This window comes from Xyrauchen texanus, chromosome 21 (assembly GCF_025860055.1).
Source record: "Xyrauchen texanus isolate HMW12.3.18 chromosome 21, RBS_HiC_50CHRs, whole genome shotgun sequence".
Classification (NCBI taxonomy): Eukaryota; Metazoa; Chordata; class Actinopteri; order Cypriniformes; family Catostomidae; genus Xyrauchen; species Xyrauchen texanus.
The window spans coordinates 32,188,810-32,207,139 of NC_068296.1; the positions used below are offsets into that span (position 1 = coordinate 32,188,810).

At 39.5% G+C, this 18,330-nt stretch overlaps 1 protein-coding gene across 2 annotated transcripts; it reads left to right on the forward strand.

Annotated features, from left to right (window-relative positions):
- Positions 1-1,929: 1,929 nt before the first annotated feature.
- Positions 1,930-18,081, forward strand: LOC127661850 (sprouty-related, EVH1 domain-containing protein 1-like). Of its 2 annotated transcripts, none has more exons than XM_052152778.1 (6): positions 1,930-2,259; positions 5,814-5,987; positions 6,128-6,296; positions 7,961-8,022; positions 13,245-13,406; positions 15,386-18,081. In XM_052152778.1, the coding sequence occupies exons 3-6, from the start codon at positions 6,158-6,160 to the stop codon at positions 16,355-16,357; spliced, it is 1,335 nt and encodes a 444-aa protein (XP_052008738.1). In that variant the 5' UTR covers positions 1,930-2,259; positions 5,814-5,987; positions 6,128-6,157; the 3' UTR covers positions 16,358-18,081. The 2 variants fall into 2 exon arrangements, with proteins under 2 accessions (XP_052008738.1, XP_052008737.1); XM_052152777.1 differs by having other exon boundaries at positions 5,814-5,979.
- The last annotated feature ends 249 nt before the right edge of the window (positions 18,082-18,330 follow it).

The following is an 18,330-nucleotide window of genomic DNA, read 5'->3' on the forward strand; positions in this document are numbered from 1 at the left end:
TATTCGCTTTGTGTTAAGAAAAAGAAAGAAAGTCATATAGAGCTATAACCACACAGAAGTGAGTAAACAATGACTGATTATTCATTCATGGGCGAAATATCCCTTTAAGCTTCCCTATGAAAGGCTTCCATATGTCATGCTCAAAATGTGAAATGTTCCAATAAATCTTTCATTGAAATTTACTTAGAAAAACTGTGTGCAAAAAAAATTAAATAAAAATTAAGTAAATCTTTTAAGTACATTTTTTTCAGTGTATATAACAACGCTGTCAATTGTTTGCCGTCACCTGTGAATAAACGATGGAACAAAAACAAAACACCAAAAATTCATATAGCCTACCATATACATCCACACACACACACACACACACGTGTTGGTCTACCCATCATTATGAAGACTTTCCATAGACATAATGATTTTTATACTGTATAAACTATAGATTATATCTTCTAAACCTAACACAACCCCTAAACCTAACCCTCACAGAAAAAAATAAAACATAATTGAATGTGTTTTTTGAGCTATTTAAATTCTGGGAACACTAGAAATGTCCTCATAAACCACATTTATAGCATAACACCCTTGTAATTACCAGTTTGTAATAAACCTGCCTGAGGTAAGTTGGCTAGTCACTTATAGTGGGGATGGGGTTCCATTCCGTTGTTGATTTACAGGCCAAAACTACTAAATTCGCTGTAATGACTCATTTTGGGAGTGTAGTAATTCCACGAAATGCGTATTGCATTTCCATAGTAATAATAACATTAGAAGTAAGGAAGAAGGGCCACAACCTGAATATTGTAATGGCTAATTGTTATGATATTATTGTAATTGTAATTAATCGACTGTTCATTAGTAGTTACTCAATAGTTATTTCTCCTGAAGCTGAATTAGTAGATAATTAAAAGTTCGTCAGGAGGCATGACTGAATTCAATAGTTATTGATTAGCTAATTGTTACTTAACACAACTATAAAATGCTATTACATACTTACATACACATCTTCCTTAGTAGTTAATAGTAGTGACTTAAGTGTTAATGAAGAATTACCTATTAGTTCTGCAGTAATTCCTTATTAGTTATGCATTAAGTAAGATACAGTATTCTAAAGTGTTACCAAAAAATGAAAAAGGTCGCTGAAATTCGCGCCACACATATTCTATAGACGATTGATGACACGAGCCATTGGACGTTTATTAATTGTTTTTTTTTTTAAGTATTATTGAGGTACTTCTGTTTTTGTGATGCTATAACTTACTGTACTCGATCCAAATCGGTGAAAGGGAACGAAATGGACTGTTTATTTGAGAAATAAAAGGTTCGTCGTCTGGCTAGGCTGTTTATCAATGGTGGGCTATTACTGAACATGAATGGGGAGCTTGAGATGAATGGAGACTTGCTGTGAATTCTGTCATGGCGTATAGAGCTGGATGTGAGCTGTCCAAGGTACTGAGGCATTATCCACCGCTGATTAACACAATTTCAACTGTTTTGAGCTATATCACAGAGTTTAGGCTGAACTTAACACATTATTTAATATAACTTGAATTTAATCTGTTGTCATAATGACTAGTGAGCTTTGCATTGCCATCACTCTCTTTTCAGATATTGCAGTGACTGCTTATGCACATGCTGAATTATAGAGCCCTACCACTTGAAATATCCCGATAGCCATAAAACAGGACTGATGCGGATCCCTCGCGACACATGCTCATATGTGCCCGTTTGATGGGACACGGTGTCCATCCACGAGCGTGTTTTCAATGAGTGCGTGAGAACTGCTGTAGGGGAGTCGACAGGTAGAGAGAGATAGAAAAAGAAACACACACACACAGAGAGAGAGAGAGAGAGAGAGAGAGAGAGAGACAGAGAGAGGGAGGGAGAGGAAGCGCGAGAGGGAGGGAGGATAATGATGATGCCTGTGGAAAATGGCTGCTGCATCCTCGAGCTCATCCGAAACCATATGAAGTTGGACAGAGAAAGATAAGAAAATGAGAGCAGCAAGCACAAGGTGTGCGTGAGAGACTGTGTGTGCGCGCGCGCGTGTGTATGTGAGCGAGAGTGTGTGCGCGCGCGCGTGTGTGTATGTGAGTGTGTGTGTGTGTGTGCGTGAGAGAGAGAGAGAGAGAGAGAGAGAGAGAGAGAGAAGCGCGCGCGCGCGTGTGTGTGTATGTTCGGTAAGAAGGGAAATAAAAAAGACGAGAGACCGGGGGGGCAGCCAGCTCGAAGCGGCGGGCAACACCGAGCCATGGAGGGCGAGTAAGTCCATGCATTTTTATCTGAAAATAAAAGAGACACATTGATTTGCAGGAGCTCTAATGGACTGTAAGGTGGTCATGCGAGCAGTGAATGCGCTTACAACTGATGTTAGTTTCTCTAAAACACTAATACGCAGCTATGTCTCTCAACACTGTACACCATATTCTCCATATCCATCCAAACATTTGATGAATGACGCCTATGAACGGGCCTCGTTTGAACTACATGATATATAAACCACATTCAATGCCGTAAGAAAGACAAATAGGGTGTTCGTTGGGCTTTTTTCCAGTACGCAGTAAGAAACACGTTTTTGCTTTTCTGTTTTTTTTTCTTTTCTTGTCTCGATGATGATGTGTGTGAACGCTCCATGTATAACCACAAAATACATTCGTGAATTATAAAACGTGTCGTTAAATGTGGCGAGTTTTCTGCCGTCGGGGTCGCATTGGCGGGATATAGGCGCAGAGGGATGATTTTTATCAACGCGTCTCGAGTTTCATTATGATTTTTAAAGCCAAACTTTATGAATGAAATGTGATTTTTTTTTTCCCTTACCCCCTCCTCCTCTCTCCTCTTCCTCTTCTCATATCTCCCCTCCCCCAGCGCTTCTTTTCTTCTTCCATATCCTCCTTTCACCCACTCATCTCTCCTTTGAATTTACCGTGCTATAGCATGTATATGCGATTTATTATATTCATTCATAAAACAACGGAACGGGATAAACGAATGAGTGCGCGAGAACGTGTGTTGATCAGGCGATATGGTGCTGGAGGACGCAGTAGGCTACCTTACAGTGTCGTGTAAAATAATTAAAAATGGACCTCTGAATCAAAATGGATGTGATTTCGTAGCGTTTATTGTTAATGGAGCTTGCTGGACTGGGAAATAGCTATGAGGGGCCTTGTATGGCGAATGGGCGCGTTCATTGATACATCTCAGGGAGGAATATAACTCTTCATCTTCCACCCTCTCCCTCATCATCTCCAAACATTTCATCTCCCTCAAGCCATTCATTTATTTACGAATTCGTTGTTTGTGCTAGCTGCACATATGCAGCCATTATGTCCTTCGTGGGTTTAGGTAGTCAGATCTAAATGTATAATATCTATATTTACAAGGACCGTTCCGCATAAATGAGCGATGGCTGTAAACGCGTTTAGTCCGTGTGCGTGCTGAAAGTGATTAGATTTTCCTCGCCCACGTGACCGTCCATTAAAAAATCCATCGCGCCGTTTCTTGTCATGGTTACAATTGTGCTTCACTGCTTACATATTCTGGCCGGAAACTATAGTTTATATAATACATAAAGACAATATTTAGGAGGGAATATTTAAGAGAGTATTAATTCAACAACTATAAACCAGTCCTCACCACCACACCATCGTGTCTCAAAAAATCAAACGCAATTCTCCTGTATCATGCGACAAGTTACGATAGATTCCAAATAGCCTTGATAATATCAATATTTGTTTTTAAACCAGGCATTAATCTCCCCATTATCTGTCAGATATACCTAAAATAGGTGTCTTGTGTTACACCTGTTTCTGTAAAAAGGCCCAGGCGAGCGGATCCCTTTTTAGCCAATCAGAGATCCTCTCTGCCTGTCAATCATTTTGAACGTTAAGGTTTGGTGGCATTGGGTTGGCTCACATGCGTTTTGAGGGCGGGGTTTCGAGAGACTGTGTGAAGATGATGACGGTCTAATTTAGTAGCTAACTCTGGCAGAAGTTATCAAAACCTTTACCCTTTTAAATGTGTACTTCCAAGTTCTGTTTCAATGCAAAAAGTCTTTCATCAAAATGTAATAAATGCTTTGCCTCTGACACAACTTTAAATTTTGGCTGAAATCATGATGGTCAGACAGGAAAAATAGCCAAACATGTTTCATCCTTTACCCTTCAACCCAATCTGATCTCATAAGTAAACATACAAATTTGTACGAGTAGGAGAAATCATATGAGTTTGATCGTATGAATTTGTACGAATTGTAGACGTGCAAAAACCGGGATGAGTAATGTGGAAGTAAGCGAATGTTCCGTTACGAACTCGACGATTTAGCCAACTTGTACGAATCGTACTCATAATCGTATACATACGTGTCTGCTGCTACTAGTCTGGACCACCACACGAAACTAGATAGAAAAGTTGTGTTATTGGCTGCTTCCATCCCAAAACCCCTGATTTTTGGAACTTTTAAGGAGTTTGTGGTTGTGTTTGAGGCATTTAAGGATTTCTGAGGCAACACGAAATGGGATTTGCTCAAGCTGGTATGAAATGTGAATCAATATGAAATTAACATTATTTACATTCGTAATGCACATTCCTGGTCTTGTTGTGCACAATTTATCTGTGCATTTATTTTATCCAAATAATGAAAATGTCTGGCTTTGTAATCTTTTAGTAAAATGTAAGATCTTGGGGCTTCCTCTGAAACAATTTTCCTTTTCGGATGATGTTACAAATGCCTTTTTTTCCCCCAACTACCTGCCACCATTCTGCCATGTAAATCCCACTTTCCTACTTTTCGCGATCCAATCAATTCCACAAAATATGAAATTAAAAACTCTTGCGAACATCATTTTCATTTCATATACTACTGGATATTGCAATATGTCAATTCTGGTGCGTCCTTTACACAGTTTTACATTATAAAACGTTTTTCTCGTTTTAATTTTAATTCCTTTATTTTTAGGGCTATTTTGATATTGTCTCTACAAATAGATGTATTTTTCTGCTTTAATTGCCTTTGTCTCACAGGTTGTGCCTCACTCCAATCCCTTGTTCCCTATGCCGTGAATAACGTGAGGGCCTTGAGCCACTAAACACTGTTTATGTGCTAATTATGAGTTGTACATTTAAACATTTCTGGTATTAATTAACAGCTTTGCTGCATAACACGCCATTGTGCATATTCGTTGTAGCTGTTATTTTTAATTATGTAATATGCACATATCCTGCCATTTGTATTAATCAAAACAGATAATGTACATTGTACATATATAATGTCATTCAAACAGTGAAGAAATACAATAAAGCATGGCACCAAATGCTTATTATATAAATGTTTGTACCTCAGTACAAAATTATTGATTATAAATTAATAAACTAAACAAAAATGGATGCAGTGGAATCTTTTAAGCCTTTTAATAACTCTAGTATGTGTATAATACTTAAACGTTGCAGGAATATTTCCCTTTCATGCACTTTAGGGATGATAATTACAAACAAAATCTCATTCAAAGACAGAAAAATTAGGTTTTGTCTTCATACATTTATAATTGCGCTCGTCATCTGACGACTTGAGAGACTTAAGAAGACATGACACCGTTTTCATTAAGTGAATATAGAGAGCAGCGATTTTAATTGTTCTTACGGTGCATTCTGGGAATTTTTAGGGGGCAACATTTCAGTCCACTGGATTTTGACAATGGTACAACCCGAGAAATGGCTTCGCAGTACAAGGGAGCGGACTGAGACACACCCACAGTCTATGCTTCTGTGTGTTTGTGCTCAGCTGGCAAGTACACTCACTCCTTTTACTCCCCTAACAGTGTACGTGTCCGAGCGGTGGTGATGACACGTGACGATTCTAGTGGTGGCTGGGTGCCCCTTGGTGGTGGCGGCCTCAGTCACGTGATCATTTGTAAGGGGCGGAGTTCTGAAGGTCGTGGGCGAAGAGAGTACGTCATACGTGGTGAACGGCTACGCGATCGAGCAGTGAGTGTGTGCGTGTGTGTTCATGCCTGTCTTTGAGTGCACTGATGTTTCTTCAGCCTGACAGTCCCGGCATATACCCTTATGTTGTCCATCAGTTTTGGTAGTGTTGTGGTCACCCGCAAGTACCTGAGTCTCTTTCTCCATGTAGCCTGTGCTGGAATGCACCATTCAAAAGGCTATGGTCTATAACAAGGTGAACCCCATCTTCCATCACTGGCGTGTGGAGGAGAAGAAGTTTGGCCTGACCTTCCAGAGTCCAGCTGACGCCATCTCCTTTGAGAGGGGGCTTCAAAGTGTCCTTGAGAAGCTGGACAGAGGTACAATAGCAGCACTAGATACTGAGCAGGAAGATGGAGATATAAAGACATGCATGTTTTTTTAAATAAAGAATGTTTCAGTCAGTTTTAAAAGGGTCATGAGGAATCAAAAAGATAAAAGAGCTTCATCTAATATCAAATAGTAACTTTCAAAATGCAAAACTTCCTTCCCAGTCAAAAAGAGATTTTATTGAAATTAAGCTGCAAAATCGTCTTTCTGAAGTCAGACAGATGAATACTTTAACTTAGTAAATGTCAGTGAAGCCTACTGATTGATCATAAACTTGACCCAACCAGTCATGTTGAGGTAATAAGGACTACGCCGTATAGACACTATTATTAATAAGTACCAAAGGAATTTCACCACCAGAAATAGATATAAATATGTGAGAAGTTCATCAAACCTGGCTATAATAATGGCTGTGTGTAGCACCTACAGCTCTGCATATCCTTCTGAAGGATCACAGCATTAGGAAAGAGTGGCTGTTTGTAAAGTGAATTTGAAAAAGATTTAACAAGACCATTTCAGTCCAAGTAACCATTTATGCTAGCCTAATTTCATGAAAAGTACATGACTGTAGCAACATTCTTGTAAAATGATATTACGTGGTTCTTTACACGTTTCACAGAATTTCCAATGTGAAATGTCCACTGTGTCATGTTTTCTCCCAAACATATACGTTTTTTAAGTGTAATGTTCTATAGAGTTTTAAATCAACAAAACCTACCTTCCTACCCAAAGCCTAAACAAAACCGATAGTGTCTAAAAACGCAAACAAGTAAAGCACAATTGCTGAAGAAACCAAGTCATTTTGATGTGCTTCTATGACACTTTCAGCTTGTGTGTCATCTCGCACTTGTGAGTTCTTTAGGACGCCAATCCTGGTGCTTTGCATCACAAGTGCAACACTCTATCAGTTTAGCTACCATGATTCTATGAGAACAGGTTGGTATATGGAGCATTTTATAAATCTGTCACAATGTGACGCAGGTTTTGCAAAGTGGATGTTAATGAAAACCATATTGAACCTGCCAGGGGTTGGTCTTAGCTTACCAAAGCACTGTTGCTCATTTAATAAGTGAAGGCGGTGTTTCTTAAATGCACAGTAGCAAAAAACAGCCTCATGTAAGGATTAGAGAAAGAGTGGAAAATTGTTTTGGAAAACAAAATTTTCACAGAAAAAAACTTTACTATAATTATAATTTAAAATGATATGACCCTTTTAATGTTGAACAACCCCGTGGTTATGCCCATTAAATGGAGAAGGATACAGCTTCAGGTAGTGCTCTAAAAAGGGGCAGGAGCTAAAAACCACCCATAAACTAACCCTTTCCATAACCTTAACCGTGATTGGAAGTGACACCCCTTTTTGGAGTTGGTGCAACCCCCTTTTGGTGTAACCACACCCCTTCTGGAGTAACCACGCCCCATTTGGGAGATTTTGCCCCCATTTGGAGGTTTCCGGCCTCCAGCTATACCTACTTGATTAAATGGGCCGAAATAATAAAGATAATGAAGACATACAAGGATATTACTAATGTCCTATGCAATCTGATGTATGATCCCATTCTCTTTTTGAGATGTTGTATGTTTGAGATGTTTTCATGACAATAGAGACATCTCATGTATCTAATTTTTGTCTCATTTTCACTATTTCCTGCAGGATCTGACTCACCATCCTCCTCGACACCTGAAGAGGGCGATACTGAGGATGACGGTCAAGCAGTGAGTGTTTTTATCATATCATAGTGAAAGTGTTTGGTTCATTTGTGTGTTTGAGATTTACAGTGCATTCTGAAACTAAGTATTCAGACCCTCTCATTTGCTTATGCTAAAATGCTTTCACATCAATATACACTCCATACCCCATAATGACAAAGGAAAAAAAAAAGATTATTGATTACTTCGCAAATTTATTAAAAATAAAAAACTGAAATATGACATATTCAGATCCTTTGCTATGACAATTGAAATTTAGCTCAAGTGCATCCTATTTCTCTGGATCATCTTTGAGATGTTTCTACACTTGATTGGAGTTCACCTGTGCCAAATTCAATTGATTGGACATGATTTGGAAAGGCACACACCTGTCTATTTAAGGTCTCACAGCTGAAAATGCATATCAGAGCAAAAACCAAACCATGAGGTCAAAGGAACTTCCTGCAGAGCTCAGAGACAGGATTGTGTCGAGGCACAGATCTGGGGAAGGCTACAAATAAAATTTCAGCTGGATTGAAGGTTCCCAACAGCACAGTGGCCTCCGTAATTCTTAAATGGAAGAAGTTTGGAACAACCAGGACTCTTCCTAGAGCTGGCCGCCTGTCCGAAATGAGCAATCGGTGGAAAAGGGCCTTTTGTAAGAGCGGTGACCAAGAACCCGATGGTCACTCTGAGCTCCAGAGGTCATGTGTGGAGATGGGAGAAACTTGCAGAAAGACAACAATCACTGCAACACTCCAGCGATCTGGGCTTTATGGCAGAGTGGCTAGACAGAAGTCTTGCCTCAGTGTAAGACACATAAAAAAACACCTGAAGGACTCTCATGCTGTGATGAAATGAAGATTGAAATGTTTAGCCTCTATTCCAAGCATCATGTCTATAGAAACCAGGCACCGCTCATCACCTGCACAATACCATCACAACGGTGAAGCATGGTGGTGGTAGCATCATGCTGTGGGGGTGTATTTCAGTGGCAGGGACTTGGGGACTGGTCAGGGTTGAAGGAAAGCTGAACACAGTAAAATACAGAGATATCCTTAATGAAAACCTGTTCCAGAGCACTCGGGACCTCAGACTAGGCCGAAGGTTCACCATCCAACAGAACAATGACCCTAAGCACACAGCCAAGACAACACATGAGTGACTTAGGGACAACTACTTATGTCAATGTGATATTTGATTTTTTTCTTTTAATAAATTTGCAAAGTTATCAACAATGTGTTTTTTGCTTAACGAATGGGATATGGAGTGTATATTTATGTGAAAAAAATAAGATAATTTAAAGCATTTTAGCATAAGGCTGCAACGTAACAAAATGTTGGGGTCTGAATACTTTCTGAATGCACTGAACTGTTCTCCGATACCCTCAAATTATGAAGTTAATATAAAAAATGGACTCCAATTGCTTTCTTAAAAGATGTTACAGTTCTTATTGTGCATGATAAATCTGTGCATGTTATTCCAAAGAAAAAATCTTTGTGTTTCAAAACATCCACTTGAAATGATTTTCCTTTTTGGTTGATTTCACCTAGGCCATGCATACTGTTAATATTAATATTAACCACTAGGCAAAAAGCTATTTATTTTAGGCTACTGTTGGAAGGTAATGCAGCCCTTTAAAAGTCTTGTTGTAATTTAAAGGTGCTGTAAGAGATTTTTTAATGTAATGAAATGCAGAAAATGTTCCTACATTCTGAAATATATTATTAAAATAAGTGTCCTGAGATATCTCACTGGTCTCTATGACTAGTAGACTGTTGAAGAGCAAACAAAAATCAGCGAGCCGCTGTCATTCTTTTATAAGCCAATCAGAAGACTTCAGATTCATAATAATTGAAGGTGCTATTTTGCTACTGTTGTATTTGAAAACTGTGAGAAGGCACACTGCTGCTCTTCTGCCCAGTGACAATGTTCTTCTGTCTCAATGGTACAACTTGGGGTTGGGTAATATGACGATATACAGTATATCGTGGCGATAAAAAAAGTGTCAATTGATAGAGATTTTGCTATATCGTTTACATTGCGATACGTAAATATTCTCTTGCGTGGCATGTGCGCATCTATCAGTGGGCAGGGCTTCATGGGACACTGAGATAATGGAATAATTGTCCTTCAGATAATCAAATATTCTCTATAGATGATTTAAATAATTTAGAACCTAATGAAGTGTTTATTTTCATTGGATATTTTTTTTAAATGTATGTATAATTTTCTTAGTTGCATTGCTTTGTGAATATGCTGAGTTTCTTGAGGAAAGTTTATAATAATAATAATAATAACAATAACAATAATGGTAAATAACATATCAGACTGAAATTTGGCATAATGTGACATTTAGCATTATGGCTGATTTAAAACCAAGTTTTACTTTGACAATGTTTGTCAAGTTATAAAAAGAGAAAATTTATAAAAGATGTCTGGTTATTTATTTAATAAATAATCAAATGTATAGTGATTTACCAGACTATATTGTGATATGTATCATCTTGATATAAAATTATGAATATTGTGATATAAGATTTTGGTCATATTGCCCACCCCTAGCACAACGATATCTATGGATGGTGAGGTTTTCAAAAGAGGGGGCTAAGTTTGATGGAAGTTCCAGAACGGCTAACATCGCTTACAGCACCTTTATCTCAGTTAACGTCAGTAGTGTGAGAAAACATCAAGATGCTTTCGAGGGTACACTTGAATTTAAGCCTCTGCATCTCAGTCAGACTGATCACACTGTGAATTTGGTGACAGGAGGTTGAAAGTTAGGCTGCCAAAATCCGTCTGTGCTTACCAAAATTAAATCCACTGCCCCTAGTTGCTGAAGCTGAAAGGGTTTATGTGAAATGTCCACAGTTAGGTGCCAAAAGCAATTTGTATTTGTAAATGATGGATATTTTATTAACCCTACACCCAAACCTTAACCTAATTGTCAATGAAGCAAAACTGTAATTTTAGAGCTAAAATGCAACCTCCGAATTGGAGGTGGTTTTGGTGTTTCAGAAGGGGAGTAGTTCTCCACAATCCACTGCAACTCGGAATCAAGTCTGGCGTAAGGAATTACAATTGAATATAGCTCGATAGCTTTCTGTTACTTTTAAGCTATCGGCTACTTTTGCAAGCCATCAATGAAGAAACAGGCTTTTGCCAGCACAATGGTGCAGTTATAGCATCTACATGTCATGGCTGGTCTGGCTCCATTTTGGTACGCAATGCCCACTTTTTGTTGGTTTGTGGATAAAATCAAATCCCACCCTACACGTTTTTCTCATTGAATATTGTTATTGTCAATAAATTGGGTTGTGAATTCCATTTTGACTTTAAACTAAAAGTGCTTTTTTCAGATGGATTAAGAATCAACAAAACAATCCAAACCACAACAATCATCACTACTTCATGATCACACCACCCTATTTCCTCCATTTGTCTCATGTTGTCCTGTGCCTGCCACTCCCAAACCTGTGTGTGATGGTGTAATACTGCCTTCAAGTCTTCCTTGGAAGCTCCTACTTACAATTTCAGAAAATTCAGTATGCATCCAAGCAGTGGTTGATTTCTAAAACAATTTCAAAGAAGATGGTGGTCAAACAAACAAATAAAAAAAACGTATGTGTCATTGACAAATAAGGTTGTCTGAGGAGTTGAAAATAAAACATCTTTATAAAAAATCTAGTTTAAATTAAAACACGTGTTAGAAATGTAATCTTTGTGTTCAATCTGGTCTCAAACATTTTGGAAAAAACCTTTACAGCATTTTCTACAAAATGTTTTAAAATGTTATGTCATGTGGTCTAACCGTAGAGTAAAAGGTAATGTTATACTTTCTTGGCATCTTGAATACATGAGAGGATAAACAATTTAATCTTTAATTGAACAACAACATAAATTTGAATTTTTTTTTCTAGGTAATATACAAATATTTTTTATACATATTATTAGTGTTTTTAGTCAATAATATCACTACATTTTCTCAGGGTTACACCACATAACCAGAACAAAATGTGCCTTTTCCTAAAAAAAAGGTCACTCTGTTTTATGGTCAACATAAACAACAAATGCATGTTACATACACCACATGACTTAGACTTTGTGGACAAAAGTGTTTTTAAAAATGAATAATTTTTTAAAACAATTGTTTCACTGCTTATTTTTTTAAAGACATAACAATAACATATTTTACTTAAAGCATCAGAAAAAATATCAATATGACTTCAAATTCAAAAATTGAAAATATGCTGAGGTGTATTCAAGTAAATGTTTAGTGTGAATTGCATTTTTATGTATTTTTAGATTAATAGATCTGGGGGCATCACATCATTAACCCTTAAACATAGCCATAATATACACCCGTTACCCTCTATTACTGTATTTTATAATTAATTTTGTGAATTACATCCATGTTATGATCATGAAAGTAACAGACACACACATTTATTTCTACTCCATTAACCGAACTATAAGGGAAGTTTGGGCTGTTTATATGAAGGATGTTTAAAAGTTTCTTGTGAACACTGAGAAGGACAAGTCAACCCACCGTCACTAAACACTAAACGTTTTGCAGTGGAGAGAGCGCTCGCATGCTCATGGTTGCCAGATTACGTGACTAAAGCCAATATTTAAAGTCTGTTATTTATCAAACGTAGAGAATTAAATATTTTACTTGCATGATTAGTTCTATGTAATACATGACACAAGTGATAGAAAGGGGATGGTAATTGGTATTTCTTGCAACATGGGGGATGGCATCCCCTCGCATCCCCCCTTAACTCGAGCCCTGCATCCAAGTGATTTTGATCAGAATAAAATCGATACAATGTCAAATATTTTCCCGCTTTATTACTACTCGACCAAATATTACCTTTTAGCACTATTGTAACAAACTAAAGAGCAAATATGTGCAATTAGTGTGTAATTCATGCTTTATTCATATATTTCATCAGTTTGGTGCTGCCACATATTAAACTGGAAATGTAGTTTTGACACACAAGCCTCTCGGCTCTTAAACCAGCTAGCTTTATTGCTATTCTTCATCAATGGCACACAAAATGTAGATAAACGAAATTGCACAGTCAACATACACCATTACATCTTATTATAACGGATACCATTTTGAGTTTTTAATACTGGTTCTTACCACTATCATTCTAACATGACTTGAAGGCAGCATTAGATGCATCCTGTTAGCCTCAGCATTAGGTGGTTCTGCATGTTTGATGACTTGCAGTCTGTCTCAGTCTCATACAGGGAGTGAGTCGTCGTCCAATAGCAGAAAAGAGATGCTTCCCAAACCCATCACCATTGTGACCAGTGAGTCCTCCTCTACCTGTTTTGTGCGCTCCACAGAGGAGTTTGCGTATGGAACAGGCCATGCTGTTACAACACAGACCCCAGCCCAGGTAAACTATTTCCCTTGTTTTCATATATTTCTATAAAATTGACATGCCTGTCATTCATCATACTTTTTATGTTTGTTTATTAATTACTTTACTGATGCTTTCTGCTACCAATTGGAACACTCTCAGCGCGATTTAACAGATCGTACTATGTTTAAAGGTGAAGTGTGTAATTTATGCACCACTATGTTCACCAATCGGAATTGCTAAAATCTGCCATTGGTTGGTCAAACACACCAAACTCACACCATTGGTTGAATAAATGTTGCTGTGTCGGGCTGGTCAGGATGATCAAACAAACATAAGCTGCTGCCCAAATGATGCACTACACAATGTGCACTTACACTATGCACCAGCAGTTTAGTGTATGAATTTACGAAGGTTAGAATCATCTCAAATGGAACATTAAAATTGTTTTCCCAACACGGAAGCATTCAACCTCAGTTAGCCAACCTCAGTCTAAAACTTATATATCAAATTAATTAGATATTGAGATAGCATAGGTTAATGGGAAGCATTCAACCCAAATTTGTAGGGTGCTGCCTTCACAGACGTTTTGTTACTTGTCAGATTCACCATTACTTACAATTGTTTTATCAGACTAGCATCGAGGCCAACTGACCCTGTCCTGTTGTCTACATAGGACAAGTCTCAACCACAGAGTGCAAGAAGTTTCCAACATTCCACACTCGGTTTTTGTGTGTATGCACATTCTACATTACAGAATTGATTTTATGTTGGATGCAGATGTAAATTTACTCGCATCAACAACAGTAAGGCAGTGGCGGCCCGTGCATTTTAAGTCTAGGCCTGCAGTGCGATTCATGCCATTAAGAATACACAGTTTCACAATTAACACATTATGTGGCAATAATACCAATTGACATTTTAAAAACACATCCATGCACAGACCACACCCACAAGAACATATAAAGACCTGACGGGGTGGAGCTCAGACTCAAGCATGGCTTCGGGCATGCGATTTGTGAAACAGTTGTCACACTTTGCTTGTAAGCATCGAGGAATAAATTCTGATTGAATAAACTTTTTTTTTTTTGCTATTCATTTGTAGATGAATTAGGAGTGAAAAGCAATTGTAAATACATAGGTCAAAAGGTCAATGACAAATGAAAGGATGAAAAAATATTTATTTATTAGGCGTGTTAGGCCAGCAGAGAAGGCTTTGCTGGCCCTGAGAAATCACCACTGCAGTAAGGTTATTGTGGCAGGGCGTAGGGCTGGGCCGGGTCGTGATCCTACACATCTGGTCCCGTATTAGGATAATCAAGCCTCCGTGAGGGATAAAGGTCGACTGCAGAGGATCGTGCGGGAGAGAGAGAGATAGTTTACGGACATGTCCGTCATGTGTGTGTTTGTGTCTGGATCCTACAGGTGTGTAGGATCACGACCCGGCCCCGTCCTCCACCCTGCCACAGTTATCTAACATCTATAAAAAGTAAACCAGTTATTTTTTCCTTACACACAAACTAAAATATTTTAGTCAATTTTTTAGGATTTACACATTTCTATTTCATAAAAATAATAATAATAATAATCGGATGTATTGCGAGGAGATCGTCTGTGATTTCTGTGACTGGTAATGTATAACGTGCAAGGAAGGGCAGCTGGTGGACTTTCTGGTGAAAGATGGAGCTCCCCGGGGAGTTGGTGTACTGATCCAGGTACTTGTAGTGATCTTTTTCTTGGCACATTTTCAGTGTAATCACACAATTCACACTACTTGCACTACAAAATGGTGTAGAATACTGCTGAAGTGTGCGATTTGGGACGCAGCTAGCAGCTAATCAACCTATGGATTACTTAGTTTATAAGGCTGGGATAGGAGAAAATATTTAGCCTGGGGCTTCTTATTATTGATCATAGTGGTGAAACTGTAAGAAAAAGCCATGCTGGGATTTCTATAGTATAGAGACTCCGTTGAAAATTGCAGTGACAGAATTTTCCTCCTCATCTCACTACAGATCCACACCCGACCTGCCCAGCACCAGCTCACCCAAGTTACAGCTGTGTTGAACCCTCCAGCACCTCCTCCACCGCCTCCAGCTCCCCCAACTCCTCCCATAGTGCCACCCCCTGCCTCTCCCCTCTCTCCACTCTCACCCACCATCTCCCTGCTGGAGGAGGGCGACCTCCGCAGTCTTGACCCATGCAAGGACCTATGGGGTACACGAGGATACGAGGACTACCGACGCGCCGGTGTTACACTGACCAAGGTAGGGGGGCTGACGGGGGGCGTGGTCGTGGGAGCTGGCCAGGACAAGACAGAGCTTTGTGTGGTGCGCTTTGAGAAAGAACTGGCCGGCATAGGCACCACAGACTGCGAGGTCACCGTCATGCTGGACACCAAAGGTCACTCTTCGCCCACTTGCATACCCAACGCTGTGCCCGGGGTGTCCTCTGCCGGCAGCTCCCCACAGGAGACAGGCAAAGGCTCGCCCTCTCCATGCTGCATCCACACCTCGCTCGCCACGCCCCGCTCTCGGACTCGCAAGCGAGGGGGCGGCGGAAGCAGCGCAGCAGGGGAAGCCATCTCGCCCGACGACGACAGCTCCTGCCCTCAAGGCTCCTCCTCCTGCTCGTCGCGCTGCGTGTACTGCCGTTCTGTCTTCAGCGCCTCAGAGAACGGACGAGGCCGCTGCCGGGACGCTCCCGACCCGGCGCTACACTGCCTGCGCCAGTGGACATGCGTGTGGTGCGCAGAGAGCCTGCTCTACCACTGCATGTCGGACTCTGAGGGCGAGTTCTGGGAGCCGTGCTCGTGCGAGGACTCGATGGGAAGGCGGCCGCACCCGCTGTGCTGCGCCCGCTGGATGGCACTGCTGGCGCTGTCTCTTTTCGTGCCCTGCATTTGCTGCTATCTACCCCTGCACGCATGCCTGCGCTGTGGGGAGAGATGTGGTTGCTGCGGAGGAAAGCACAAGGCCGTGCGATGAGGCCTGATGGGGGGAGGGATTTGGGGAGGGAGGGCGGGCCTTGTTTTGGTGGCGAAGGGAGCACAAAGACATTGTCATTCAAGAAACAGCTCTAGAGCCAGGTCTCCTACATAACCCTTCACGATTATAACCCCCCCCCCCTCCCTCCCTCCCTCCCTCCACGGCTGTCTGCTGCATTCTGCTCTTTCTATTCTTTACCTAGACCCTTAATGGTCATACCAATAGTGGGTGCATGGGCAGAAGAGATGATTCCGGTGGTCTCTAAGTCTGAGCTCTCTTATTTGCTGATTTTTGGGGTTATGGGGTCCACTCTGGGAGGTGGGGAGTGAATGGGGATCAGTGATGTGTAATCGGTTTCAATTGTTAGTTTTCTTTTTTTTTATTTGGGGAGGAAATACGAGATGAAAAACATGTTTATATGTATGGATATCAGACCGTTTATGAGTATCTTATTTTACTTGAACTCTTGAAAGATTTTCAATATTTTTTTAATTGGTTTAATGAAGACACTTCCCTTTTACTTAGTTTTACCTCAATGTCCTGAGGAGAGGAAGACAGATAGAGAAAGAGACATTTGTTTTTGGGCCTGTGTTTTGTGGAGAAGTTTTGTATATGAACAAAACATATTGTGAAGGAGAACATTTTGATATTGTACCACTTTCAGTTGTTTAAGAATAGGGAACATAACTGGATCCAGTATGATATCAGACACAGTCAAGGAGAGGTTTCACAAAAACCACCTTCACCACATGCGGACCTAGACATGCTCATTCGTCTGTCATAAATATACATGTATTTAACTTGCCAACAACCAAGAACGTTGCCTATATTTCAATTGTAGACCAAAAAACAGTGGAATGATAATCTTGACCAGAATCTGTCGAACATTTGCTCAGCAAATGCTGAACTGAGGCCTTGAAATGTAGTTGTAGACACCACCAAAAATACAGTGCAATTAGTGATTAGAAAGAGAGACTATAAATGAGCAAATGATTGTTGTGTATGACACAACACTTTGACTCTACCTGTTAGTATGGCAACAATAGAAGTACTCAATCATTAACTATAATGGGTTATACAGCACCTCAAGTGTGCTTTTGGGCCCTGTCACAGTGAAGAATATCAACAAATCAGTTCAAACGCTGCCTGGCGTAAGAGTTTTGACCTCAAAGTCTTTAGAAATATTGCTTTAAAATATCTCAAAGCTGCTATTTAAATTCCCATAAACTTGTCTTTACCTCTGCTGCTACTAATAGGTTATTGAAATCAGACAACCCATGATTTAGACAATGGCCCAAAATCATGTCAGAGGAAAAAATATCTAACTCCAAAAAAAGTTTCCATTTAGTGTATCAGGAAGTGTCGAGTTACATAGGAATCAAAGTTGTATTAAACTATGATTAGTCACTTTAAAAGAAAAAGGGTTCTAAACACATGCATTGCATATCATTATCCAAGTTCCACCTAGACTCATTTCAGTCCATTTTTAAAGACACATTTTAAAATTTAAGACACACTCTCATACACATTCACACTTTCTGGGTCCTAAAGTCCTAAAACTAGCACTGGAAAAAAAAAGAGAGAGAGAACTTTGAGAGATGAGACCACCCTTGAGGGCCCTAATCATACATCCTATTAATAAATGTGCCTTTTGATTTATTTAACCAATAACCTATCATTTCTAAGTAACGATGTAACTAAATACTCATTTTCTTTTTTTTGGAGGGGGGGGGATGTTTATTTCTGCCAATGTGCATATTTTAATGTATCTATTAGTTTGACAAGTAATCAATGGAATATATTACCTGTTTATATATTTATTGAGATATTTATTCTAATTCTTTATTTATTTTTGGAGACGGGTTTTTATTTTCTGTGCTGTCTTCTCTGACTTTGTGCCAATTTGCTGCTTTGAGGTGTTACATATCGTGGGTTTGTATCATTAATTAAACCCTAACTCTATATTTTAATGA